At 41.5% G+C, this 26,809-nt stretch overlaps 2 protein-coding genes and 2 non-coding genes across 5 annotated transcripts in view; 2 read left to right on the top strand and 2 right to left on the bottom strand.

Annotated features, from left to right (window-relative positions):
• The window catches only part of LOC112567865, an 8,771-nt gene extending 2,250 nt beyond the window's left edge, over positions 1 to 6,521 (top strand). Inside the window, exons 3-7 of one of the 2 annotated variants that reach the window (XM_025244727.1) lie at positions 509 to 717; positions 819 to 950; positions 3,576 to 3,749; positions 4,217 to 4,895; positions 5,203 to 6,521. In XM_025244727.1, coding sequence (XP_025100512.1) covers positions 4,289 to 4,895; positions 5,203 to 5,729 — 1,134 coding nt within the window. In that variant the 5' untranslated portion in view covers positions 509 to 717; positions 819 to 950; positions 3,576 to 3,749; positions 4,217 to 4,288 and the 3' untranslated portion in view covers positions 5,730 to 6,521. Of the gene's footprint in view, positions 1 to 508; positions 951 to 3,575; positions 3,750 to 4,216; positions 4,896 to 5,202 lie in introns of both variants that reach the window. The other variant, XM_025244726.1, reaches the window with a different exon arrangement.
• LOC112569715 lies at positions 2,416 to 2,578 on the bottom strand. Its single transcript, XR_003100523.1, has one exon. It is a non-coding gene; the product is annotated as a U1 spliceosomal RNA (small nuclear RNA).
• On the top strand, positions 3,167 to 3,285 carry LOC112569710. Its single transcript, XR_003100518.1, has one exon. It is a non-coding gene; the product is annotated as a 5S ribosomal RNA (ribosomal RNA).
• Positions 6,151 to 26,809, bottom strand: LOC112567864 (aminopeptidase Ey-like). The gene is made up of 24 exons (XM_025244725.1): positions 26,370 to 26,809; positions 22,435 to 22,819; positions 19,659 to 19,924; positions 19,342 to 19,502; positions 18,709 to 18,864; positions 18,348 to 18,474; positions 17,999 to 18,119; positions 17,447 to 17,601; positions 16,961 to 17,074; positions 16,078 to 16,212; positions 15,876 to 15,941; positions 13,696 to 13,761; positions 13,050 to 13,210; positions 12,370 to 12,479; positions 11,930 to 12,075; positions 11,045 to 11,100; positions 10,528 to 10,679; positions 10,133 to 10,208; positions 9,663 to 9,770; positions 8,865 to 9,029; positions 8,597 to 8,737; positions 7,855 to 7,936; positions 7,343 to 7,504; positions 6,151 to 7,004 (listed from the first exon to the last, which is right to left on the bottom strand). The coding sequence occupies exons 2-23, from the start codon at positions 22,589 to 22,591 to the stop codon at positions 7,364 to 7,366; spliced, it is 2,862 nt and encodes a 953-aa protein (XP_025100510.1). The 5' UTR covers positions 22,592 to 22,819; positions 26,370 to 26,809; the 3' UTR covers positions 6,151 to 7,004; positions 7,343 to 7,363.

The raw sequence follows: 26,809 nt of genomic DNA, 5'->3' as shown, positions 1-26,809 counted from the left end.
CATTGGCGAACATTCCCTGGGTTGATCTTGATCGAGGAGGTTTGGCGATCAGTGTCGAACCCAATTTCATTTTGGAACTAAAAATGGATTCATAAAAATATGATGAAGGTCGTGTTAAAAAAAAAAGCCGGAGTTTGGAACACCCTTTCTTTTTAGTTATGAAACAAATATTGGATCGATTTTGACCGCTGATTTTTCTTAATCAATCTCAGATCGGAAATGGTTGCAGCTTAGGTGTCTTACTTTACTCTCATCCGACTACACCACACTGCACGACCCTCTCCATCATTGGCACCTGGCCAGCGACAGTTTGTTTGCTTTAATTGGTCACCGGAAAGAGTGACTTGAACATTAGCTAGCCACACATTACTTCAACTGATGAATATGCACGTTCGTGACAAAAAGCAATCCAATAAACAACTTTAAATTTACATATTAAAAACGCTTTCAAAGAACACAATGATTTTTTTTAACGGTAGTTGACGATGTTCTCACTTTGTTCATGCAGGAGTTTTGCGATTGCTTTCACGCACTCACATTCAGCCACGCCCTGGACACGTGCATGAACGCCGACCATCTGCCCCCTGCTTCAAGAGGTCGTGAGGTCACGCCTGCCGTCCTGGAGGCTCTGCGGAAGTGGTGGACTGTCGTGACGTCATCGCAGTTGGGTGATCAGGCGCGTGTGAGTGATTCGTTTTACGAAACGCTGATCGCCAGGTAAGAAGTTTTCAATGGGTTAAAAAATGAAAACTCCAACAGTTGAGTCTCGAAGTCTTCGCGATGACTATTGCACAACGATTCATGTATCTGTTTGGCAGATTGTGTGGTCCTGGGACAAACAGTTCCGTCAAGATTAGCTCCGAAATGTCACTCGTAGTGGGGAAGACGCCGCATGATGCAGCCTACAACACTGCACGACTATATGAGGAGCACATTTATTGGAGGAGCAAGTAAGTTTGGGTTGTCAGTACTTGTAACCACCACAGTGTGATACCTTATAGAGGTATCTCAGTTGAGACTGCAAGACGAATACTGTAGACGAGACCATTCGAGCTTCCAATTGGCGTCGACATACATAAATAATTGTTCTACAAAAAGATTACCCCATCCCCACTCCAAACCCCTCCTTCGTTTAATTTCTTTTTATTGAAAGTAGTAGAAGTTAGGGAGTCTATATATGACTCTCGTTCCTTTTGGAAATCTCCGTACCTGGGGCAAAAAGATATGAGCTTACCTGGGATTCTGCTATAGCCCCTCGATCCTGTGTTTGTACCGCGGCGGTTAGATAGTATCGATAACAGGAGATGACAGAAAACATAGAGCGGTGTTAACGGAGATGGCGATGGTGGTTGTGATTTTGTTAGTGGTGACTCCACCCTAACCCGGCAGATGATCCCCTTCCATCTTGTTTGCGATGATTTGCTTCTCTTCTGTACTCACTGCGGTAGGAGATTGCTTGGTGATCCTCGATCGTCTCATGAATCTGGGGTATATAATTATATAGTCTTTTCATGGCACAGTTTCTGACATAAAGTACACATGGTCTTATTGCCATGACACATGGTCTTCAGCCACCATGGTGTCTGGCGGGGTTGTTGTCTGCATTGGTCGTACCGTCTCACCTTCTGGTCAGTAGCTCTATGGGTTATCTCGTGGAGTTTGTGAAGCTCTGTAGGCAGTTTATCACTTATGCTCGGGAAATTTTGTAGGCCCACGTTGTCTCTATGCAAGGTAGTCTACAATTTGTTTTATAGTTTTCTAAACACTCGCCCCATCGCCTACGGCCATACCACGTTGAACACACCGGTTCTCGTCCGATCACCGAAGTTAGTACTTGGATGGGTGACCGCCTGGGAACACCGGGTGCTGTAGGCAAACATTTTGCATTTCTTTCTTTCAGTGATTTCATAGTTTTCTGTATAGTGCTTTGAACTTTTGCACTATACTCCCATCTTTGCTTCTAAGTAGTCTTCGCGTGCTGTAGGCAAACGGTTTTCTTCTTATTTTCCTCCATTTTTTAATATTTAATTTGTTAGGCTTTATTTTATTTTATTTTTTTTGGGTGGGGGGTTGGATGGTGCTACATTTATGGCAATGTATTGAAATCATCATCCGTTCATTTTAAGTTGGGCAGACGACTGCACGCGTGTTTATATTTATACCTTTGCTTCTGGTGGTGCACGTAGGAAGCAGGAAGAAAGTCTTAATACCTGTAGCTGTGTGATACTACGTATACACGAATTTATGAATAGGTCAGCTAGATGGCACAAGTAGGGGTCACGAGTCTAGAGCCAACCCTGGCACAGGTGATAGGATACAAGCATTCATACATATCTTAGGTCGGGACCCTGCGTACTGTAAGTACTGTATTGTTGTAAGCTGAAAAGAACATTTCATTGACATTAGCTGATTTTTCGGAGGATAGCGCGAACGCAGTCCCCCTTACGCACAAATTCCGCACTCGAGTCAACCGCATTTGGGGTGATCGCAGGGGTCAACCCGCCCGCAGTGCAATGGACAGGCCTCACCCTGGGGGACCCCCTTAGTGATCAGGGTACCTCCCGTGCCAGGTAAGTATGCCCTGAGTGCCTGTGTTCACATCCCGTCTCAAACTATTTGTGGGTTAGTCAATGGTGATCTAAGGAGTCTTATATATATATAGCTTTTTTATTTGTTGCTGTTGTTCAATAGTGTTAACTCTTTGTAAAATAATGTGCATTGCTAAATGATGTCTCTTATTTTATTTAGAATTTATGGAAACCAAAATGTCTTACGTTTCTCTAATTTAGGTAAAACAAAGTTTAGAAAACTGCAATCCGCGCCATGAGCATATTAGGATTACCTCCCTTGCTTAGTGACCCAATCTTTTTTGTCCACCGACGAGGTCACAGCTGTGGAGTTCCTCAATTCCTATGTGGCCGGTAAAGAAAAGGGAAGTTTTCAGTTTAAGTGAATTTTTTTACATTTCTATCTATTTCTTGGTCTATTTAAAGCAATAACGATACATAAAATATTGGACAATTTTGAAATATTTCAAAAGTTTTGCCAAATTTGACCCGCGGTCGTTGTGCACGTGAAGTTTTGTAGGTATACACGTAGAACCTTCGTTAGTCTCTACTTCCTAGTGTACGGTTCTTTGATGAAGATTTTGAACCTGGCAGCTCTCGCCTACGGCCATACCACGTTGAACACACCGGTTCTCGTCCGATCACCGAAGTTAAGCAACGTCGGGCCCGGTTAGTACTTGGATGGGTGACCGCCTGGGAACACCGGGTGCTGTAGGCAAACATTTTGTTTTTCTTTCTTTCATTTCATAGTCTTTTTTGTATAGTTGTCCGAGGCAGTGCGAGTGTCATATGGTGGGCAAGAGTCATAAGTGTAGGCTATGTGCCGTACCACAAAATCTCCTATCTCAGGCCCCCTCTTACGATCTATATGTAAACATATTGTTATATACTGGGAAAATAATTTATGATTATAAGGGGCCCGGAGAGATCGTCTACCCCGGGGTGTTTGCTGGCTCTCGCCAGTCCTGGTAGTGGTGATTACATTAATGACGATTTGCTGTTCAACAGGCGAGCATCTTGGAAAAAAATGATGATCGTGTTTTTCTGAGCGGGCCTCCGGGAACGGGCAAGTCTGTGGTTCTCCTGTTGAAAGGGCAGCAGAGGATCCTGGAAGGTCATGATGTATACGTCGTCAGCCTCTGGCCCGGAAGTGACGCAGTATCCTACTTCATTGTGCAGCAGGTATGTAGGTGAAAGATAATTAATGCGAGCATTGGATGTCTTTTATAACTTATCCCATATATGTTAGTCACGAAGTATCCCTGAGACAGTACAGGAAATAAAGGTAATAAGGTATCTCATGACCCTTAGGGTGAGCGGCAATAATATGTTCAGGACACAGTGAACCACTTACTTTCACTTGCTCATGGCTAATGATTATTTGCAAAAGGCGAGCCCCAAATTTTCCTTCTTCCACCTTAACCTTCTTTAATAAATCCGGAACATATTTTTCCTGGGTAGGCAGAGTAGTTTTGAAGCCACAAACCCAAGCGGGTCTCCAACAAGTGATTTTTTAAATATAAAGTTAAGTGGATTATTGTTATTATTATGACTAATAAACGCGGGATTCATATAGCGCATACTCAAGCTCGTAAGTTGTTGCTCTGGTGAGGAATTTGAAAATGTTTTCCTCTCGATCTGATCGCCAGATTCGGAAAACACTACCAGACGACAACTCAAGGGACAGGGTCAAATACGTCAGTGGCTCGCTTGAGCAGGTGATGGACGTTCTTCGCAAGGCAGTGTCTCACTCCGCTGACCAGGCCACCGAGGAACAGCAGGCACCCGACAGACCGTCGAGACCAGCAGATCAGGTCCAACAGACAAACGAGGAGCAGACTGAGGTCAGGGCGTCAGAATCGCCTGAGGTCGAAGTCGACGGAAGTTCGACGTCGCCCCGATCGCGTGGTCAGCAAAAATCGAGAAAAGGGGAACCACCTCCGTTGCTGCTGCTGGATGAAGCCCCCTGGTTTTTTCCCTATTTTTTGAAGACGGTTGACTCCCAGTTAGGTGACTGGCCGGTGTGGGCTGCTTCAGTGTACCGCATGCCTCGGACGTTGACCTCTTTCACGGAGGCCATGATGACTAGGAGTCTTCGCTGTCCGCCGACCGTCGTTCGTGAGGTCAAGACAGGACCAGCCTACGCGACGAGAGCCATGGCCGAGTACTGCACCGAGGAAGCCGCTGTCGTGGTGGGGTTGCCGCCGCAGACAGATGGTCCCCCCGTGCTGCGGATCAGCCATGCCAGTCACCGAGCTTTAAGCATCTTGCAGTGCGAGACATGTGGGCACGAGCTGGCTAAGTGTTTAACCCAGTTCTTGCAGATCGGTAGGTGACAAATGGCGCTTTGGTGTGTGTTTTATTTTTCGTGGAGGTACCCAACTGATCAGGTTTATCGAGGGCGAAGTTATTGTTATGTTTCAGTGGCCCGCTCCGTCCATCTACTCTTTCTCTTCAGTTCACATATCTAGTGTTCGCTGCGTATTTGTGGATATGCGTGCATTGGTGTGAGAGAGTGTGAAAGCTAGTGTGCCTGTGTGTGTGTGTTTTAGTGTGTGTAATGTGCCGATGTGTGTGCGCGATTCTCTCCTCTTATACATTATTGTAAAAGCAAAACATTGATGTTTTGATTCAGGCACAGAAGAATTCAAAGGGACAGAAGCAAAGAGACTGAGATTTCGTGATGTCCTGATATCTGGCCACGTTCGTTTCGAGGACGACGACCACACCACAGCCAGCGAAAACGACCCCAGTACCGTCTTCGTCGCAGACGTGTTCGAACCTGGCGTCACCCTGCGACCCGAGGCGCACCGGAAGTGCTTGGATGACGTTGGCAAAGCTCGTGACCTGTACCCAGCTCCCATCACACGAGCCGCTCTGTTCCGAACTTTGGCGAGCAGAGGCCTTCCGCTGGAGGTCATCGGGCGTGACGACCCGTGCCGGTCACGAAAGCTGGCCACGCCCACTGATGACGTCATGCAGGTGGCGGAGCCCCAGCTGGTGGTCGGGCTGGAGAGGGACGTAGTGGTCTACGTGGGCTCCGCGGAGCTACGTGAAACTTTCCCGCGGTACGTGGACCCCTGGCTGGACGTGGTGTCCAGGTGTCGCTCGCAGCTCATCGTCTTGGGTGACGTGGAGGGCACCGAGGCATGGCTGTCCTGACCGACCATCTTGAGTTAGAGTAGACTATTCTAGAACATTTTTGCACGACTGCTGTGTGGGGGTGTGTACGAGAGATGCTATCCAGATTTGAACGCGTGCCTTTCTGTGGTCATCTGGTCTGGCAGGGTGCTGTCATTTCTCACGGACGATGCCAAAATATATACAACACGGCAAATTTCTGTGTGAACTCAGGAAAACTCTGAGGTCCTAACGCAAGGACAATCTTTAAATAAAGGCTTAATGGCAATACAGACTACTATCACTTGGCTTAAAACGGTCGTTGGGTGAAATACAGGAGAATTAATATTCCTTTTTTCCATGTCTCTCCCTTTCTCAATCACACTGTGTTCGACACCTGAATCTCTTCCGCCTTGTGTTTCTGGTATGGCGCTCCTCCTAAGAGGGGGAAATGGAAGCAAACTGCTGTCTTAATATCTTTATTCCTTAACAGTATCAACACATGGAGAACTTTGTTGAGAATGCTTATAGTAAGTTTCTAATAATAAAAGTTACAAAAATTATATGAAAACGTCTGAAACGACCAGAACATGATTTCTATGAGAGCGCTTTTGTTTCTTCGTTCTTTTGCTTCTGTTTTCTTTTTACAATGGTTTCTCGCCCTTAGGTAAGTCATACCTAGAATAACTTAATATGATAATGTATTTCACAATTCTGTCTTGTCTTTCTGTATTTGATCTTCGGTAGTTGCACCTTGACTTTAATGTTTTCAGTTTATCGACGATAACTGGGTAAGACGAACATCAATAAAGGTCACATGATGTGGAAATTCTTCGTGAAATCGTTGCTCCTTTTATCGTGAATCCCATCATTTTGAAATGACAATGGATAACCTTATGTTCGGAGGTACGAAAATGTATACGTGGAACTGTTAACAGAGAACAATATCTGTTGAGTCCTGAGTCATTTTTACAGAGTTCCATGCAGGTCTAAGCAGGTCAGTCTGAGGTACAAAGTGTACAACATGGAAAGGCACAGCGATAGAAAGAGTGATCGCGGCTGCAAAAAGCCAGAGGAGCCAGATCCTCGTCTTCAAGATGGATTGTAGGGAATTTGTAGACTGCATCGCTGATCATCGCTTTTTATATTTCTGTTAAATCATCGGCAGCAGAGGATGCTGTGTAGAGGACGATGGATGCTGTCTGGTGGTTGGTCGTCGCCTCCGCAGTCGGTGACCTGCTGGCTTTTCTTTCCCCCGACATGCCTTGCGTCACGGGTGCGCTGGTGGGGTAGAAAAGGGATTTTCAGCAGAAGACCCTAGAAAAGTAAGTAAATAATGCCAAGAGATCATAAACCCATCAGTTTGGGGTTACCTGCACGTCCAGTGGAGAATCTGTATAGAAGTTCAGAGCAAAGCTAGCGTTTTGTTTTCAGCTAAATATTTATAAGCAAACAGTTGACAGAATATGTTTGAGCTTATAGGTATAAATTGCTTTGTCCGTTGAACATTGAGCAGATGAGAGACAGCGTGTGCGCAAACAAGTCGGATCACGTGACCTGGAGTTTGCGATGCAAACCATTTTATGGACATTCACACACAGCCAATGGCGAACTCTCACACAACTGTGTTGCATTTCTTCACAGTATTATGTTACCTGAGAGATTTGGTCACAGTTCTATCCAGTGGTTTTCTCGATTAGCCAGTCTTCGATGATCGCTAAGTTTGTCGTCATCCATTGTATGTTCGCGTGAGTCCTTTCGATCGCTTCTCCAACTTCATCCGCAACTTCCGGATGCTGAGCAGAAAACGTGCGCAGCTGGACAGAAGGTAACATCCGTCAGAGCTTAGGAAGGCAGTCTAGGTGTATATTCGTATAAATTAGAAATGTGTCGATTTGTAACATTTGAGAAAGCGCTGTCTATGTGAATTTTGTGTGTGTGGTTTTTTTTTAAAAAAATTTGGTGTTTGAGGAATCCAAGAATTATTGCAAGATAGTAAGCGGAGACATCTTTATACCAGATTGAACGTGACCATTAAATTTTTTTCTTAATGTGTCGATTCATCACTGCCACATTCTACAATGTAACAATGCAATGTACGGAAAACTTAATGTACAAAAATTAAAAACATGTAAAGAAAAATAAAATAGAAACGAAGACGTCTTGCCTCATGAAGCTGAGAATATGTGCGAAATGTTTCTGTCACTTTGCTGATTAACCCTTTAATGACAAACGCTGTGTGGGAAAACCTGCAAAAAAAAAAAATGAATGAAACTAAGAAGCTTTTTTCACTTTTTGTCTCGTCATACTCACAAAGCTTTCACGTTAATCACATCTGTCTCTCAACTTGCTCATACATATCTCCGATATTGTATATCTGTCTCATCTTGTTCATACATCTGTCTCTCACCTTCAAACACTTTTCTGATCTTGTTCACACATTTCATTTGGCTTATACATCTGCCTCGCCTTGCTCATACACCTTCCCAGTCCATCTCTGGACAACTTTGCTCCCTCATCTATATATTTCTGTTTTGTTGAAACACCTACGTTTATATTTTGTCTCTCCTTGTTTACATATACCTTTCTCTCATCTTGCTATGTAATGACTAGAAATGTACGAAGTCATTGTGATGTCACCCTCCTGTTAGGGTCCGATGGCCTAAACAACTTTTCTATTCGATTCTAATGCCACATTTATGCAATGCTGAGTTTCAAGAGACATCTGTAAGGTCTTTTGTGTATCTTTGAGACCCGCAGGAAGTTTGGGCACTAAATTGTAAATCATAAAATAAATGATATCGCTCTCTCTCACTTTGCTCATATACAACTCTCTCTATTTGTTCACACACCTCTCTCCCACCTTGCTCTTATAAGTAAATTTCTTCTCATGTTACAAAACACCTCACCTGCTCATTATGTTTGAGAAGTTATCTTTCATCAGCTTCCAGACAATATCGGATCCGTAGTGAGTGGAAGATAATAAAAGGAGAATATCTATAGTTTCCTGTTCTTGGAATTTTTCCAGATTTAATGCCCATTTGCTCAGTCTGAAAGATATGAGATTATTACACCACAAATTTATCATTCTTAATTCCCACACACACACACACACACGCATACACGCACCCACACCCACACACATCAGCATATTCCGAGAAAGAGTAGACAACTCACGCTTTGAGCATCGTTGTGTTCCTGGAGCAGGCGAGGGCCGACAGCAGTTGTTCTCGTTGTCTGACGATTCTTTCTTGACTGAATCGCGAAAAGACAAAGTTCCATTCTTTCTCGGTCCCGTGCGCTATCGCCGTGCACTGGAACACCTGACGCATTTCCGCTGTTCTGGATGGAAAGGAACAAACAGATTTCTAAAAGGAACAAACAGATTAAATCTCTAAAGGAAACAATTTAATCTGATGTCAAACACTCTTTGAGGACAAGCTGTGTAACTACCATTCTTATCTGACCAAGCTAGCTTTCGACAGTGGTAGTTTTTGTCAAACACCCCAGGGTTCTGTTTGCCTATAAAAATTTAGTAGATCCTTCCCCCTCTCTCTTTCTCTCTCTCATTCGTTGTGACTTGTTTGTTTGCTATTTCCTATACTTATTTTACCCCGTACTTTCATTTCTTACACGATGTTGACCTCATACTGATGTTTTTTTCTCTTTCTTCCCGTCTTCCCTCGCCCATCCGCCCTCCCAACTCAATGTCGTGATATCTATATCCCTTAACTTACACAATCCTGTATTGTTTCAGAATCTAACACAAAAGAGGAAAATGAATAATTTGAAAAATCCATTAAGCCCGAAAGGAAGTGATAAACATAGATGGGTCTAAAGCTTTTGAAAAAAAACTCAGACAGTTCAAAGCCCACACATGTCTAAATTGCAAACATTTTCAAGAAAAAGGAATGACACAGAAATATCTGGGGAAAAAAATGATCCCATTAGTGCAGACAATGTGCTAGGCCATACGTATTGTGTGGTGCCTCCATCCACTTGTAGAACTCTTCCGTCGCCATGGAAACGCACGAAGGTAGGTCGAACAAGCAGGCGGTCTTCGCTACTAGCGTTGGTGTTCTCCTACAAAAGAAAGCAATAAAGTTGTGCTAAACGATGGTAGGTTGTATCAAAAGAAAACTAAGGGTTTCTGTAAACAGACAAACATGACCTATGGCTTCTGTTAAAAAAAACAGTAAGCACAAAAACTGATGTTGAAAATACTCATAATGAAATGGTGACTGAATCAGCGAAAAAAATGAATGCATAAAGAAAGGATGAATCGAAATCGATAACTAATTTGTTACTTATATAACATTAATGACAAATAACGATAGTTTTTAATTGTGAAAGTACAGAATGCACAAAAGAATCAACTCACTAATAAATATAACTCACAAACATAACACAGAGATTAGCACAGAAAGAAGCGCGAAGTGTGTTACTTGTCCAGGTCTTCGACGAGCCCAGAACGAGGAGAGAACTGCAAGAAACCACTCCTTGTTTTATTTTGCATAAACCCTGAAACAGAAAGGAAGAAAAATTGTGAAAACGATAAATAAAAAAAAAATTAACGTCGAAAATCCAAATCCCGAAAAGTTTTATGTGAACCCGACATAGAAGTGTGTCATTCTCATTAGTTGTTGGTAGAAACATTCGTATCATCAACCCACACGTCTATCAGTGCTATATTCTGTTTTTGCCTGCCACAATAAGGCATAAAGATAATAAATAAGGACGATCATTCTTTGGAGATAATTGTTTCCCTCACTCCGTCGTCCTCTCTCTCTCTCTCAGTAAAACCTTTTTTTTTTTTTGAACTGAGATGAAAGCAAACTTACCGTCAGCAAGTTAAACGCTTTGTCATCAGGTGAGAGCATTTTAAGGAGGTCTTCAAGCTCTGAAACAGCTGCTTCCCATGGCAGGTAACTGGTTTCGTTGTGCAGGTATTCCAGAGTGCAAAGTGCAGTGGAGTAATTCAGCAGACCAGCCCTACAACGATCAAAGAAATTCTTTGGAACTCCTCAGACCAGACTACACCTCCTCTATCTGTCTATAGGTCAGTACCTTTGTTCCTTTACCTTCCATGGTGAATCAGGTTCATTTGCTGGGGAGGTGGTAGGATGGGAGTTTGTCCACAGAAGCAGTTTACTCTGTCTTTCATCTCTGTTTGTTTTTAATTTTTAAATGTATGTTTTCATCAGAACAACGAAGTTTGAATGACAGTCTGCTACAATTAGTTTCGGTTTTATGGATACAGCTGAGCTATTGAGGAAAATTTGCAACAGATGATGCGAAAAGCATGTTAACATGTAACACATCATCATCATCATCTTCATCATTTGTGAACCACTTACTTGGCAAGGTTCCACGAGTCCGAAATTATCTGTACTCGGTTGGCGGTTGGTATTTTCTGCAATCAAAATTCTGTTCTCTTTACTCTAAAGGCGTGTTTATTTTGTCTAAATATAATAAAGTGGTAAATATCGGTGCGATGAATATTTAAATAAAGCCAAACTGTGCAGATGACAAGGTGCACAAGAAGATATTTGGATGTATAACCTGGGACCCACAGAAAATGTTAAACACACAAACATGCAATGCACGCGGTAACATTCACGTGCAATCAAACCTAACCTCTAGTGACCTTTGCTAAAGGCTTTAATTATGTGAAAATATCAAACTTCTTTGCAAGCTTAGCATACTTGTGTATGAAGCTCACGGGAAATCAACGGTTTTGATGCAAATGTTCGGGATGTTAGAACTGTTATCAGCATACCAAGCCTAGAACTGTTCGCAATCCATTGTCAGTATATTTACCAATACAATGTTACTTAGAGTCCAAAGTCCAGACTCCAAAACACTCTATTCATAACTCTTAGTAGGTCATTCAGAACACATTGTATTATACAAAAGAATGCAATACTCAATAAAGAGGTGCACAGACTACCTAGAGAACGGACTGTATATAAAAATATAGACAGCTCATGCAGATAAGTAATGTCAGTCCAACAAATATGGACATAAGACAAAGAAAAACGTGGAAACATGTGAACACTTAAGAAATCGTTTTAGTTAATTACAAAATGTCCATCCATCTGTAAAACCTCAAACGTCCTACACAAGACGCAGGTCTTTGAACATCGGATATCTCGCCCACTTGGACCATTCCTTGCGGAGACATTAAAGTCACTTTGTTGCTATGGTAACATCTCACGCTCTGCTCTTTTGCTGCCGCTCACCTGGTTATCTTTGTTGAGTTGCGAGATGAGCGCCCTCCAGCCGATGTCGTCGTAGTTCACTCGGTAGAAGCCGTAACATCCGACATTACCCAGAATCCACTGCTCCTCGTCATCTGGAGCTGCAATGGTCTCCCTCACGATGTGTTCTGCCGAAGACATTAAGACAAACACATTGGTGAGTTTTGACGGATAAATTATGGAAGGAGAAATGAGATGTCATTCATGGTTCCGTTAGGGGTATGAAAGTAGGCGATGTCAGTGAAGATTTAACACGACGACGACGACGACGACGATCGTTCGATGGATACGAAACAAGTCGTTATCACACCAATTCTGTGACATTAAGTTCGATTTCAATTGTTGGTAACAGTTTGGGCTGGTCGGGTAGTTGCGTTCTTTTATTGCTTTTCTCTTTTTATTGTCTGCGCATGCGCTCTTACCTTCCAATACCTGACGCCTAAGCCAGATGACGTCACTAGGGGATGGATCGGCCGTTGCGTGAGGACTGGTGCTAGTCACAAAGGTGAAAGGAATGTCCCACGCGTGAGATCTGAAGAAGAAAACCGGGGGCCAGGTTTATACCCTCGACACAAATCTGCTCGTGACTTCTCAGATCTTGACACAGAGGTCAGAGATTATGTAGGATATTTATTTTCCCTAAAATTTTGCTTAAAGCAAATAGGTCAAACACAAATCGTTTTGATATCTACGCTCGAGATACGCATAAGGTCATCTGGAAAAAAAAACGAGCGTCAAGGAGCAAAGGTCAAAGAAAAACAATTCCTCTTTGCCCTCCAGGGGCTGCATTTTTGAAACGAGGTGAAACGTCTTCCCAGTGGAAGTTTGTGACCTAAGGTCGAATATCTTACCTCCGAAGTAATGAAGCCTGCTCTTGGGATCAGTTTTTTGTGAGGGAACCTTCTCTCTATTTTGCTACTTTATCTTTTCCACACTGTAATGAGTCAGGTACCCCTTCTACAGCTGGGCTAGCTAGTGCTGAAGCAGCTGCGCTACACGGGTATCGAACCCACTCGTATCCGGATTCAAACGCCGTCACTCTTACTCGGCTACCCACCTCTCTAGTAGACCTGGTGCTGAAATTACAGACATGTCAGCTCACCTGCTGCTGTTTTCCTTCGGTTCCAGTAAGTAGCGTTGCTGGGAAACGCTGATCTCTCCCGCTCGGAGTCGGGTCACCATGACAACTGGGTAATTGTTTTGCACCGTCCAGCTTTCCATGATGTCTGATAAGTTCAAGTGGATCCCGTCTTTTTCTGCCTCCTGCAAGCAAACTTCACTGTTGGTGTCCACAATCACTCTCATTTCTGCTCATCTGGAGATCGGGCGCCGGTCAGGAAACTAGCGCTGCCTCATTGTCTGTCCTTTTATATTCGATCAGATTGCGGGTATCTAAAGGATTCGGCTCCATTCAAGAACCTCGAGTTACCTTTCATTGATTTTCACCCGCTGTGCGCTTTCTGCCAGCGTTCTGAGTACTTGCTGTGTACTCAAGTCTTTACATCGAACCCGGGTACAGAGTGGAAGACAGCAAAGGATAATTTGAATGTATTCACTTCATTTCTACTTTCATGCTAAAGATAATTATGCCTCTCTTTCTCTTTGTCTCTATGCTTTATTGGTCTGTCCGTCCGTCCGTCTGTCTATCTTGTAAACACCGCCCAATCCACTCTAAAGGTCTTGTGATACACCTAATAATTTGAACTTTAAAACAACCGCATCATAGTGGATGACAGTCGATGACATACCGTCATCAGGGTTTCCCACAGATCCTTCTGTGTCGCTGTACTGTATTGAAACGCATGTAAGTATTTCTGAAACAACAGAGAGAGTTTTTGCAAGAAGTCGAAAAATTGCTAGCTTTTAGCTATTACATACACTGCATAAAAATCGGGAAAGAAACACAAACAATAAAGAGTTCAAAGATCGCATATCATTAGTTAAGCAAGGTGAGAATCTGCAGTAACCACTTTTGTGATTCTATTGATGGAAAACGCATTTTCATTTCTTTCTTTCTTGCAAACAAGGTAGAGAGAGAAATAGGAAAAATAAAGAAACAACATTATCAAACAAACATACACACAGAGAAACAAAGAAACATACACACAAACACGCACACAAAAAGAGAGGGTAAAACTAAAGGCATTAAGCGAACTGGAGAAAAAGAAAAAAAAAGACATTAAGCAAGAAACAAAACAAAGAGGAAGGAGATGGGATAATCTGAAGAAAAGGGGAAAGCGCTGATAGAAAAGAGGGAGAGAAGTAAATGTTAACCGAACTAAAGAAATAAAGAGACAGAAAGTAGAAATGAAGATAGGACAGAGGACAGAGAGAGAGACAGAGACAGAGACAGAGACAGACATTTGCGTTAACTGCTGTAATGAGAATGAAGATAAAGAGAGGGGTTCGAGCAATGTTTTCACATTTAATTCTCCAATAAAGTACTTTATAGAGGGTAAAATTCCCCTCAAAGTCAATAGATGGAAGAATTGCACGGATAGGGAGGGGGAACCTGGAAATTTTCCCTCCCATAAGGTTGTCGTGAAATCGCGGAATGCTCGTGATCAAAGGGAGGTAGCTGGCTTCAAAGTAGTACTTATTCCGAAAAAGCAATAACAATAGTAACAATAACAGCAGTAGCTCCGACAAATTTACTACTTTCATCGTTTCCTGAACAAGCAAAGGGCAGCGGGATTGTTTGAAGGAAAATTGTGTAATTCACTGCTTTCTTATTCTATTGCTAAAATGGAATTTTTATCAATTTTGTTTGGTTGGTTTATATATGTATATACCAATTTCCACCATGTAGAAAGTTCTATAACATTTCAAGCAATACTTTCGTCCCAGTGTTCTCGTCAATCGCTCCCATTGTCATCCTTCTTGTAATTATCTTCATCGTTTTCATCTTTCGCTATCATCTTTCCAGCGCATTCAAAAAGAAAAGGGTAGGGGAAGACAACTAAACAGGAAGCAGGGGGCAGACAGCACATGAAAGTAATGAAATGAACCCGCACTGAGAACATCTTTGCGGAACATTAAGCTCCTAATAGCAACAGATCCGACGAGACAAGCTCGCGGGAAGATTGAGCAAAATGACAGACCAAAGAGTCCCCGGATGAGAGGGGACGGACTGGGGAAATGAGAATAATTGGACACAGACGCCAGTCCTCCGGTACCCATCAAGGCCACTTTCCCCTTCTCACGCCTCATAACCCCTTTCAAAACATAAAAAAACAGGAAAATATTCTTTTTAGCAGGAAACTGTAAGAGCAAGATACTGACTCACATTAGGTTGAAGTGTTTCTTTAAACACCCGAGTCACTGTTGCTTGGCTCAAGTGCCTCTTTAACCTCAGGATCACCTCGGTTTGAAGTGCTGGCTTCTTCGCAAAGCCGGAATGGCACCGACCTGGTATTTGGGGTTTTAGACTGTTTGGAGAAGATCAAAGCTCGAACACTTTTTTTCTCTCGATTAAAGGGAAAGAAAACTACATCAGAGATTTTCGTTAACTCGCGAAGACCGGGTGTTTGTGTTTGCCTCTAGGGGGAATTTGTGTCACATATATTTCAGACTATATTTCTCATTCAAATCAGTGAGAAATTTTGATTTTCACTGTCTGTTTCTTTGTTTAGTGGGGTAAATATGTGCCTCTCGCCGAGCAAGCAACTAAGGTTATATCACCGCAAAGCAGCGAGTTCTATAAACATGCAGAGAAAAAAAAAATAGATTGTCCGAGACGAGATCCGAACTCAGGACAGCAAATCCTCAGTATATTTGTGATAGGCGCTCGCCGTTGCGCCACCGGACCACCCGTAAAGATTAGTGGGAAGTGTTTGGGAGGCTGCGTTATACAAAAAGTAGTTTCTAGAATAGTCAAGTGCCGCTGCTGAGATGTCCATGAGAGCAATCCTTTAATTAGCAACAGTACCTTTATGCCTCTCTTAAATGTTTCATCTCCCAGGAAAAATTTCACCATGCGTATAATGCTGGCTCCCTGGAACACACACAAAAAAATCAGGAGGTAAAAGGTGAAGTTTATTAAACGTGTTCCTGCGATTGCATCCATAATGACGAGAAGGCATCTAATCCTGGCTTGCCAGAAAATTGTAGAGGTGGTTGCCAGACATTACCTTCACGTAGATGATGCTGTTGTAGGCGGACAGGATGTCTTGTTTACTATCGACCTTCCTGTGTAGTGGCACGGATGTCTCTGTAGAGTCTTGTAGCATCGCCTGGCGGAATGTCTTGACAAGGAACTGGTCCATCTACCAGAGATGGAGGGGTGCGGTTTGAGGAGGAGTTAAAGTAGAAAATGGGTAGTGACAGCAAAATAATGAAATAAATATGCATGAATCGTCAAATAAAAGGGGGAGAGAAAAAAAAAGATATAAACTGGGACTGAGAAGGCTGGAGAGGAGAAAGTGAAAAGATAAGGGAGGGGGGAAGAAAGATGAGATAGAACGAAAAAGTGCCCGAAAAAAATGGCAGATAATCATCGTATCACCCTTTTTTATTCACACACATATTGTCATCCCTCGACACACACACACACTTTCCTCTTGATGCACACCCACACTATCTCACACATTCAAAATCACATTTTCTCAGCAACTCCCACCTTTGCACTTTTTCTTAAATGAGAGTGCCATGCTGTATTCACATGCGTTGTATCTACTCGCCCTTGCCGACACCAGGTCGTAATGAAGCTGGGTTAAGCCCAGCTCAGACTGTCTGATAAATCGATTAAAGGACAGCGGAAACACTTTTGTCCATTTGTAGACAGCTTAATTTCGTCCAAACTGGAATGGATATTTATTTTACAGGCATATTTGGCTACAATCTCGGTGGGATTAACTGCAAACGGTAAGGGATATGCAATAGGTGTGGAAGGGGTGTCTTTCAATCAAGGAAATATTGATTTTTATTTTTTTTTCAGACAGTAAAGTCCTCACAAAACTTTTGAGTTCATCGGTCATAAGACCGGCCACACCGCACACCGTCAACAAAACGTACCATTTTCCACTGCGGCGAAGCGTAGTCGGTCCCCAGGTATTCCACAAAGGTAGCGAAACCTTCATTAAGCCAAGTGTCATCCCACCATGCCATAGTCAGCAGGTCCCCGAACCACTGATACAACAATAATAACAAGAGCAGCAAATGTCAAACTAAGGTCCTCGTGAAGAAAACCTGCGCAAAGTATACTTTATTAAAGTGCAAATTTTATGTTACGCAAATAAAATTGGAGCAATCTCGTCTTTTGCATCAAGAAGTCACCAAGTTAGTTGAGGGTTTTTCGACGACTTATGAATGTCACGTTGACGCCATTTGCCGACGTCATAGGAAGCCATTTTGTCAAATGTAACATGGAAGCTATCTTGTCAAAGTCATCTGCTCATGCGAACACGTACATATACATACAAAGTAATAGAAAGAAACTTATTGACAAAGTTTTTTAAAATAAAATAACAAGTTCATCACGTGCAAACCCTTGAAACGTACCATGTGCGCTGTCTCATGGGCGATAACTCTTGTCACCGCTTCCTTGTCGTTAATGCTCGCCATTTCTTCCGAAAGCAGCATAGAGTTCTCGCTGTAAGACACGAGACCCCAGTGCTCCATGCCGGCATACTGGAATCCCGGTAGTGCTATCAGTTCTGGATAAAAACATCACATCTTACCCTGACAGCTGCTGGCAAGAAATCAGTTGTCCACCCTATCAGGTCTACAAACGACATGGAATGTTTGCCCTATCACATTTTTCAAAGATTTAATTAAACTGTGTTTGTTGTTATTATTTCTTACTTTTAATGAATGAGTGATTGAAGATATTTATCTGGGTTTGGAGGGGTTTGTCTATTTACTGAGTACCTTAGCTGCCAGAAAAATGTCCGCGAACAAATAAACGACTTCTAACCTACTCAAATCACCTTACCCAGCCGTCTACTCACTCATCCATTCCCTCCCTCACCACTTTGGCGAAAGGACGAAGGCGGTTAAAACAAACAAACAAACCAAAAACCAGACACACAATGAGGTTGAAGTCATCTTGACCTTGTTCTGGGAGAGGGAAGGCCAGAGTGAAGTAGTCGTTGTAATAGTCCATCACTAGCTCCGCCATGTCCAGCGCGTGCTCCGTTTCCAGGATACTGTCGGCCCGCGACCACGCCCTCAGCTGCACGTGACCACCATGACGTCACTTCCCTAAATAACGCTTTTAAAACTGCGATTTATCATCTTTCATCTATTGTGAAATTAAGCACTAGTGACTGTTTTCAAAAGACACTTTCTACAAACATACAAACATGTGTGGTTAGAATATCTAATATCGAGGTATCAGTTCTAGTTCAAAGAGAGATTTTTATTTATAAACCGTGTTTTCTCGATAATTTTATTCCCTTACTTTGTAGCCCCTGCTGGAGTTAACCTCTTTGTAGTTGAATTGACACACCGTGAAAGTAAGCAAGTAAGTGGACATCAGCGGTGTTGTCAGGAAATGGTCGACAAACCAAACGTCCCCGTCGATAATTCTAATGACAAATGTTGTGAAAACCAAACATCAACATTGACAATTCTATTGACAAATGTCCTGAAAAACAAACGTGTGACATAATGTTCATAGCATAAAACTTTGCTGTTGACAATTTTGTTGACAAACGTGGACAATCGTTTGACAATATTTATCGTGTAGTGGAGTCTTCACACTTGTGCTGACACAGAACCTAGCCGTATCAACTGTTTGTTCTTTGTTTGTCCCCTTTCACCTTTCATGCGTGCCATTCCGCGGCATGTTTGAGATGGAAATGAAGTTCTCTTTCCTGAGGATGGTCAGTGTGAATCTCGCCTTGAAAGCAGGTTCGTCAAAGCAAGGAAAAGCCAGCCTCGCGTGGTTAGGGACGAAAATCGTGGAGACAAAATACCTGCACAAAATACAATACAAAATACAATGCCATGTCAAAGAAAGTTGAAACTCAGTAAATGAACTTAAAGCTCTAACAAATGAACTCGCCTTTGACATTTATTTTCGACAATGTGGCTGATTAAAACAAAACCTTTAAAGAGATAAAACCCTTGTGATAATCAACCGTTCTTGAAAAATAACTTGAGAGGTCCAACAATATAGAAAAATATATTGTGGTCATACTGTCAGTTGTCCATACGGCAGGTCAAAGAAAAGTGAAATGATGATGGCGATAATGAAAGTCAGCGATGAGGGGTGAGAGCAAATTAAGAGAAAATGTGTAAATGAGTTGAGGAAGAGAAGCTAGTGGTCACTATTTATTTATTTACACACACCGGATCAGTATACAAACATTTCCAGATTACTTCAATAGTCCTTCACTAACAATTACGATGTCATGAGAACGAGGCTGTCATGTCCAAAAGATGATTCTTACTTGGTCTGGTTATTCTCTTGGTAGCTTGAAAAATACATGGACCGGAAGAGGTCTGTGATTCGTCCCCGGAAGGTAACTGTGAGTAAGTAGCGATATTTCTCCTGTAGAGGTCGCAGCAAGTGGAGTTCAAGAGTTTCGCGCTCCTTACTAATCTGAAAGGACTGAAGTAAGGAAAGGATTTTGTTATAGAAGAGGCTCAGTGCGACCATCCAGGGGCCGTAGTTATAAAACGAGAGTAAGTCGTTTCCCCATGGTAACTTGGGGAACCCACGGAACAGAGTCCTTTTCGTTCTTACGATATTATTCTCATGATTTACCTTTATAATGATGTTGGGATCGTCCTGTGGATCCCATGACCTAAGCTGAACGTCAAGCTCCTCAATAGTCAGGTCCACAGCATGTAAGATGACCTCAGATGTGTGGTTTATACATATGAATTCTATTTTGACAGTGCCCTGGAAGCTGAAGTTCGAGCTGTTGGCCTGGTAGATGTCAGGGATAAGCTCGAGGTCATAGTGCAAAGGTCGTAGGGCAGATGGAAGACGGTATATCAGCTGAGATGCGATCGCAGACGACGTAGTCCCTGGAAGAGAATTTGACGAAACAGCGATGTTACACTTGTCACTAGAAGAAAGAAGAAAGAAGAACCAGGGAAACTTCGTCAGGGAGACGGGAGAGTTAGTAGAGGGGGAGGTGGAATTATGTAAACCTCCGATACATCGAGGAAGAGAGAAAAAAAAATTGGTAAGGAAAGAAATGAGAAAAGATGAAGACTGGAAAGAAAAAGGAAGAAAATGTTAAATTACAATTGATTTTCTGTCACCCCGTCGATATAGTACCAGAGTTCATTCAAGATTATTTATTGGGTCTATTTTCTCTTACGCCGGTGTCCACAAAATATTGTGTCAAAAACCTGACATGTTCTCATTTGCATGCACCCCTGACCACAAACTCCGTTCTTTATTGTCTTTAGTGTCAGATCGGGGTAAACGACTAGCTAACTCCTCAAAAATAAATTCCATCAAGAATGTTGATGAGGATATTATGGTGTTATGGGGCTCACGGTAGTGCAGTGGTTAAAACACTCGCTTATTTGTCACGACTGAGAGGCTGTGAGTTCAGATCTTGTTTCGGGATACTCTCTGTGTATTAGACCTGTCCTCTAGTTTTTCTCCGGCTTCCTCTATCCTCCCTCTGCCTTCATATAGTGCGAAACACCTCTTTCCCAAACCAACAACCAGCCAACAATAAATGTCAAGCATGCCAACATAAGAAAAATATTTACAATTTAATCATGACTACTTAAATTATAAAAGTTCAACCCTGACAAATACTTTGTGCCACTGCTGAAATTACATTGTAATCGGATGCTAAAAATGATCTTGTAGGTAAAACAGATCGGCTTACATTCCGAGTTTATTCGTAATGTTTTATCTGAATAGCTTTCAGTGGTTTTTATATTTCAAATCAAGAATCTAGGAAGTCCAATCCACCTGCGTTTTTGTTTTTTGTTTTGTCAGATTCTGTGGGTTTAAATTTTAAAATATCGTAACAACATAGAAAAAAATTGGAAGAAGATGGCAAAAAACTAAATATTACTTGTTTAACATGTGTTGTGTACTTTCCCTCAATCTTTTCTATCGATATGCACGAAGTAGTGTGGGCTTATTCATATATTCAGTGTATCAACACTGTTGCTCAATGAAAATTTCTCCCAGACTCGGCATCACTCACTCACTCCATGGTCTTCTTGACACCGATAAATAGAATTATTGTCTTGAACTTTTATCAAAGAGTTCATTGTTTGTAAAGCTTTAGAAAATATGATGCATTATCATTTTGAACCTTCTTGTCCGTGTTGCTTTTTTTTTCGGTACCTTAAAACTTAGACGATTTTAGCAAAACATCCTTTAGCTTTGACTTTAGCTTTTAGATATTATAAAGATCATGATATTCTGTTACCTGAAAGTCGACAACCCTGACAAGTCGAATCCTTTCTTTTACATTTGTGGAAGACGATATGGAATACACGATAAGGGATTTGTCTGCCATAACCACAGGACATACAGTAATAATCCATTTTCTTTTGTGTGTGCTTTTTTACCGCCTTTATTGCTTTTTCCTTACTTCGATAGTAGATATTTACATTTCAACAATAGATACTTATACTTCGTGGGTCTTTCATTGGAACAGCAGAATAACAAGTGGCACTACGAGCCCAGACACGTGACTACCGTGATCCAAACGCATTAAAGCCTCTGACCTTTCTGGGTTCATTGTCATCATCATTCATCCTTCATCGGCTGATGGATACCAACTGCCCACCACAGTTAAAGAGATCTGTTAATAATAGGTTAGACCCAAGGGGTCACAAAGTTCGCCACTCAGGCGTACTAGAAGTGTAGGACTGACTCATCTAAACGGCCATTCCGGAGATGTGACCATTAAGACTTCAGAATCTGTGAAGGCAATAATTTAATATTTTTTCAAAGACTGATTTCTCATGCAGACGGGAACAGTATAAAACAATTGGTATTATTTTAGAATGCATTAAAAATATTAAATATATTTCTGGGAAGAAAACAAATTTATCCAGCCATTTTAATCTGACCATTGAGCTCTTGGTCTTTGACCTGTTCGTGGGTTTTTAAAAATTTATTTTCAGCAAGCAGTTCTTGTGTTGTTGATCATTCTCATCAGATGACTTTGTTTGTTAGTTTTTTGGTTGTTGTTGTTGTTTTGTCCCAGCCTCCTCTCTCTTCAAAGATGTAATGACAAGGAAGCTTTATTAGTTTGCTGAGCTTTTCGGGTATTGAACCAGCACACCTCTCAGTTCGGACGCAAGCGCTATAACCACTCAGCTACCCGCTTGTCCCTCCGAAGCAATCGTTAAATATTTTGTTCAATGTGTTTAGCTAACACAGTATTGTGGGCAATAGACTCCAGGTGAAAGGGCACAGGACTTTTCTGAGGTAGCAATGTCAGGTGACATGCTTATCACGTATACTGAAAGGATGGAAGAAAGAAAGGAAGTTGTCAAGAATTTAGACGATATGGCAGTTATATAAGTAGTCTTGTTAATAGTCTTCTCACCAACATTAAGAGCTTGCTTCATGTATTCCTCGTTGAAGTGCTTCAAGGGGAAGAAAACTGCCACGGCGATCAAGATGGCGGACACCACAGCGGTTATTTTCTTCTTGTATTTCCCGATCTTGTTTTTGCAGTTTCTCCAGCCACTTCGCGCAGGCATCCTGTCCAGGAAACGCTCCAAGTCCAGCCCCTAACCTATACCCTTTCACCTTGGCTTTGTCGCAGACTGGATGAGAATGCACTAGGAGTCCTCCAGTGGTCTGTGTGTCATCCACTGTGCCGTCGTCATGTGATCTATGTAGTGGGTCACGTGACCGGCACGCTAAGCATTAGGTCCAATTTTTTAAAGTTTATGAAGTGTCTCAGGTAAAGACAAGGACAAAGGACACTGCAAAACAACAGCAACAATAATGATCATCATCGCCGACGTCGTCATTTCATCAATCCACCAGAGTTTAAAAAAAAAAAAAAAAAAAGGAACAAAAGAAGAAAAATGGTGAAAAGAACTGTGGTTTGATGTTAATGTAAATGCAATGGTGATGAATCGATACAGATAGCTGCAGATGGCAAAAGAAGAACCTGTAGAAAAAGAAAGAAAAAAAAAGGGACGGAAGAAATATAATGATGGAAGATAGCAATATATCGCAATAAAATTTATCTGTTTTATTGTCCTATTAAATCATCTGTCTCAGTTTCCCTACATATAGTGTAATTCCAGCAAATCTCATCACATCTAGCCTTAAAAGCTTGGGAAACCAGAGTCCGAGACCATCGCAAATTGTGTGGTCAGCTTCCCAGCCATTCAATCATCTCCCGTCTCTACGGCAGCCAAAAAGGCAAGAGTATCAGAAACACTACAAGTCAAATAAGTATATAAAAAAACAAAACAAAAATGTAGAAAAACGATAACAATTGCACTTAAAAATAAATACCGAATACGAGGAAAACGGCCACTTCCGCTAGAAAGACTCTTTAAAAAGTTTTTATTCCATGTTGAAATTGTTTTCACAAGATTGATGTAAGGAATTTTCGTGCAATGTGCTTGACAGTTTTATACGTCATTACCTAGATGGATCTTTAATATTAGTAGGCTTCTGCCACAACAATTTTTTTACTTAAAAAAAAAAAGAGATTGATATCGGAACTTTTGCGTGATGTAGTTGATATTTGTAAATGTTAACCCTTCAAGGGACAGTTTAGATCGATGTGTTCCTGCAGTTACAGCCTGTCCTTGTTTATTTTTCCACATACGATTTACACAAAGAAATTTGAGTAAGTGTAGCCATAGCTGTGACCTGTAGATTATCAGCCCACTTAATGGTTCTGTGCCTGTTTCTAGTCAACATGTCCAATTCCTGTCTGCTTTGAACTCAGTGAGGTGAAGTGATGGGAAAGGGTTAAAATGCCCCTATAGAAAATGGAAGTGATTATGTTTGTCACGGAAGGTTTGATTCATTGTCTGCCGTCAATTGTTCTCCTAGTTAAATAGCTTTTAGTTGCGTGGCAGGCTATCAGAGACGGTTTCTACAAATATTTTAAATTATAAAAAAAATAATAATGTCTGAAACCTCAACGTCATTTGCCACGAGTCCAGCACGTGACACCACAATGCTATGGCAGCTAAAAGTTTTACTGTCTTTGCTAAACTTGATACATAATCGTCCATATTTGTTAACAAATTTTTTTTTAATTGGATCTGTTTTCTCACAGTTTTGTTGTTATTGTTGTTGTTGTTTTGTTTAGAGAAGGGCCGAGCTTGCGAAATACATAATGAATTTTTTCTTCACTTTAATCGCTACAAACAAGAAATAGTTCTAGTACATATAAAGTTCAATGTACCAGCATGTGTGTGTGTATATATATATCCTTTTATTGGTAAGGTTGAGGTTGTATTTTGCACTAGTGAATTTGCACAGTCGGGAAAAAATTGTATACATTCTCGTATAATAATAATAATAATAATAATAATAATAATAAATTTAGATAAATAATTATAAAGTGGAAAATTAGTAAAGCGCACACTCACATTCTAAGCAGCATGCTCTTAGTGCTTAAGAACAAGAACGAAACATGGACAGCATACGAGGGACAGGACAACAAACAAATAACATGTGAGCTATAAAAGAATAAATGTAATAAACAAGACTAAAATGAACTACAGAAAACACAAAGAGGAAACAAATAACAAGAACAAGAGCTGAAAGTAAAATATTACAAAAGGAAGGATGTAACAAAGGACTAACATTTTGGGACAGAATAGGGATCGGTAGAACAAACCTCACTTGATTTCAACTCGCAAAGTCGTACCAAGGAAATACTTCCTCTTTTTTTCCTACCAGAAAAAGACCTCCTTCCTACCGGACACATCTTACTCTAAACTATACAGTGACCACGAGGTTTTGATTACAAGAAAAACTGCCAACTTGCCAGACAAATAGTTTTCATTAAAATGCCAGCGTGACAAACCACCTTGGCTCGCCGCCAAACGAGAGTAACACTGGCACGACAGCTGATAGCACCTTCCGTCTGAGAGACACCATCAGCCTCTGAAGTGCTTGCAAAATTGAAAAATAAAATGAAGATGGACACAGTTAACAGGTTTTAGGCACTTTCGTAGACAGCACCAACCTACAACAAGAGTGTATCTCTCGCGAATAGAAGAAGAGCACCCTGACAAAATTCAAGATTCTTTTTTCTTTGACCCTCTCAGGGATATTTAGATATACAAGATATATATATACACACATATTCCTATCTTAACTTACCAGGCTACCATGCAAACATGCCTTACCCAAAATTTCCGACCAACGTATCAGTTTGAATCCTGAGATCCGAGTCGTAAATAATTAATAAAAAGATGTATGAAGGGTAAAAGCAAACATTCACTGAAAGAATCCTTTATAAACGGCAGGGACCTCACTTCAAGATTTCAACAACTGTAGAAATTTAGTCACATTTCTAATGCTTTTGTTGCAAATCTGTTAATTTTTAAGGGTTCACGTCGTGTATCAGTATCAGACATCAAAGATTTCACTTGTCTATAGACAGGAGGCCAGGTGACATGAAATCAATCTGTTTAATACAATTTAAGTATTCTGGACATCAAGAACTTGCCCCGCTGAGTGACAGAAATAAACTTCACAAATAACAAGATGAATCCATTATAAGTAGACGAACATCTCGCGATTAATGAAGATCACAAAACAGGTGTGATGCAAGGTGATGGCTGAAAGTCATGTACTGAAAAGGACATCCCCTTTTTTTGGGCAGAGACACTACATACGTCTGTGTAGACAATCTCTTTCTGTGTATAGTGATGTTTGTAGACGGGTATCTCGAGAACCGAAAGGGTATCCATCAGATTTGAGGAAATACTATCTTGCAGTGAATAATACCATACACTGATCTTTACCCAGTCGTTAGACATAAGAACTGCCCAACCCCACCACCATCCTCTGGGTCTGTGAAATGTACTCACTGTAGTTTTTTGTTTAATTTTGTAATAATAATTATCTCACATCATAGGATCAATCGCTGTGCCACAACATAGACATTGATACATTGATATCAGGAGATTCTAGAGGTTCATTTTAGGTTGAGATCGATCTTTGAATCAAAATTAAAATACAAATAATTAAAACAAAATCAGGGTAAGTATAAATCGTAGATGGATCCTGGGATATTTTAGGAGATCAGCTACATCATCGCTTTTTCGTTACAGTTTCGATATAATTAACCTTTCGAGACACACATTATTTAAAACAAATCATTTCAAATGGAAGGATAGACGGATAGGTAGTTATGTTGAGAGAAAGACAGATGCAGGTAAAGTTGCTTTGAGCGAATTTATAAAATTGCTTGATAATCCCCTTCCCCCAATAAAAACAACAACAACAACAACAACAACAACAAAGTGGAACAAGAACGCAGAGACTTACTGCGCAAGATGTGTCCCCTGTACCTGTTTAATCCGTTAGCAGTAAACTCCCCATCAGCTACTGCAGCTATTTGAACTTCCGACTGCAGCTCCTCGACTGTTTGTCGGAGATGTGCGTCACTGTAAAACCTGCCTGCACGGACCACGTTCATCGTCGCAGCGCGCGCGTGCGTGCGCCGTGGGCTTCCCACTGAGCCATCGAGACCAACCCACTTCGCTGACAATTTCACTCAGCCAGGATGCTGCCAGACATCTCCACCCAGGAGATCACTTAGTGTTCAAATACCCTTACACCCTTTCCCGGTTTGAAATGTGGTACCGAGGGGTCCCGCGTCCCTCCCAGGCTGGGGCAGCTTGCAAGAGCGTTCGCAACCTTAATCCCACACAGAAAAGTGTCCGTAAGCTTCACGGGCTGTACAGGGATTGTTGTGTATGGAAAGC

Source organism: Pomacea canaliculata, linkage group LG7 (genome assembly GCF_003073045.1).
Source record: "Pomacea canaliculata isolate SZHN2017 linkage group LG7, ASM307304v1, whole genome shotgun sequence".
NCBI lineage: Eukaryota > Metazoa > Mollusca > Gastropoda > Architaenioglossa > Ampullariidae > Pomacea > Pomacea canaliculata.
Note: the sequence above shows the minus strand (reverse complement) of the source record. Positions and strands in the feature narration are given on the sequence as shown.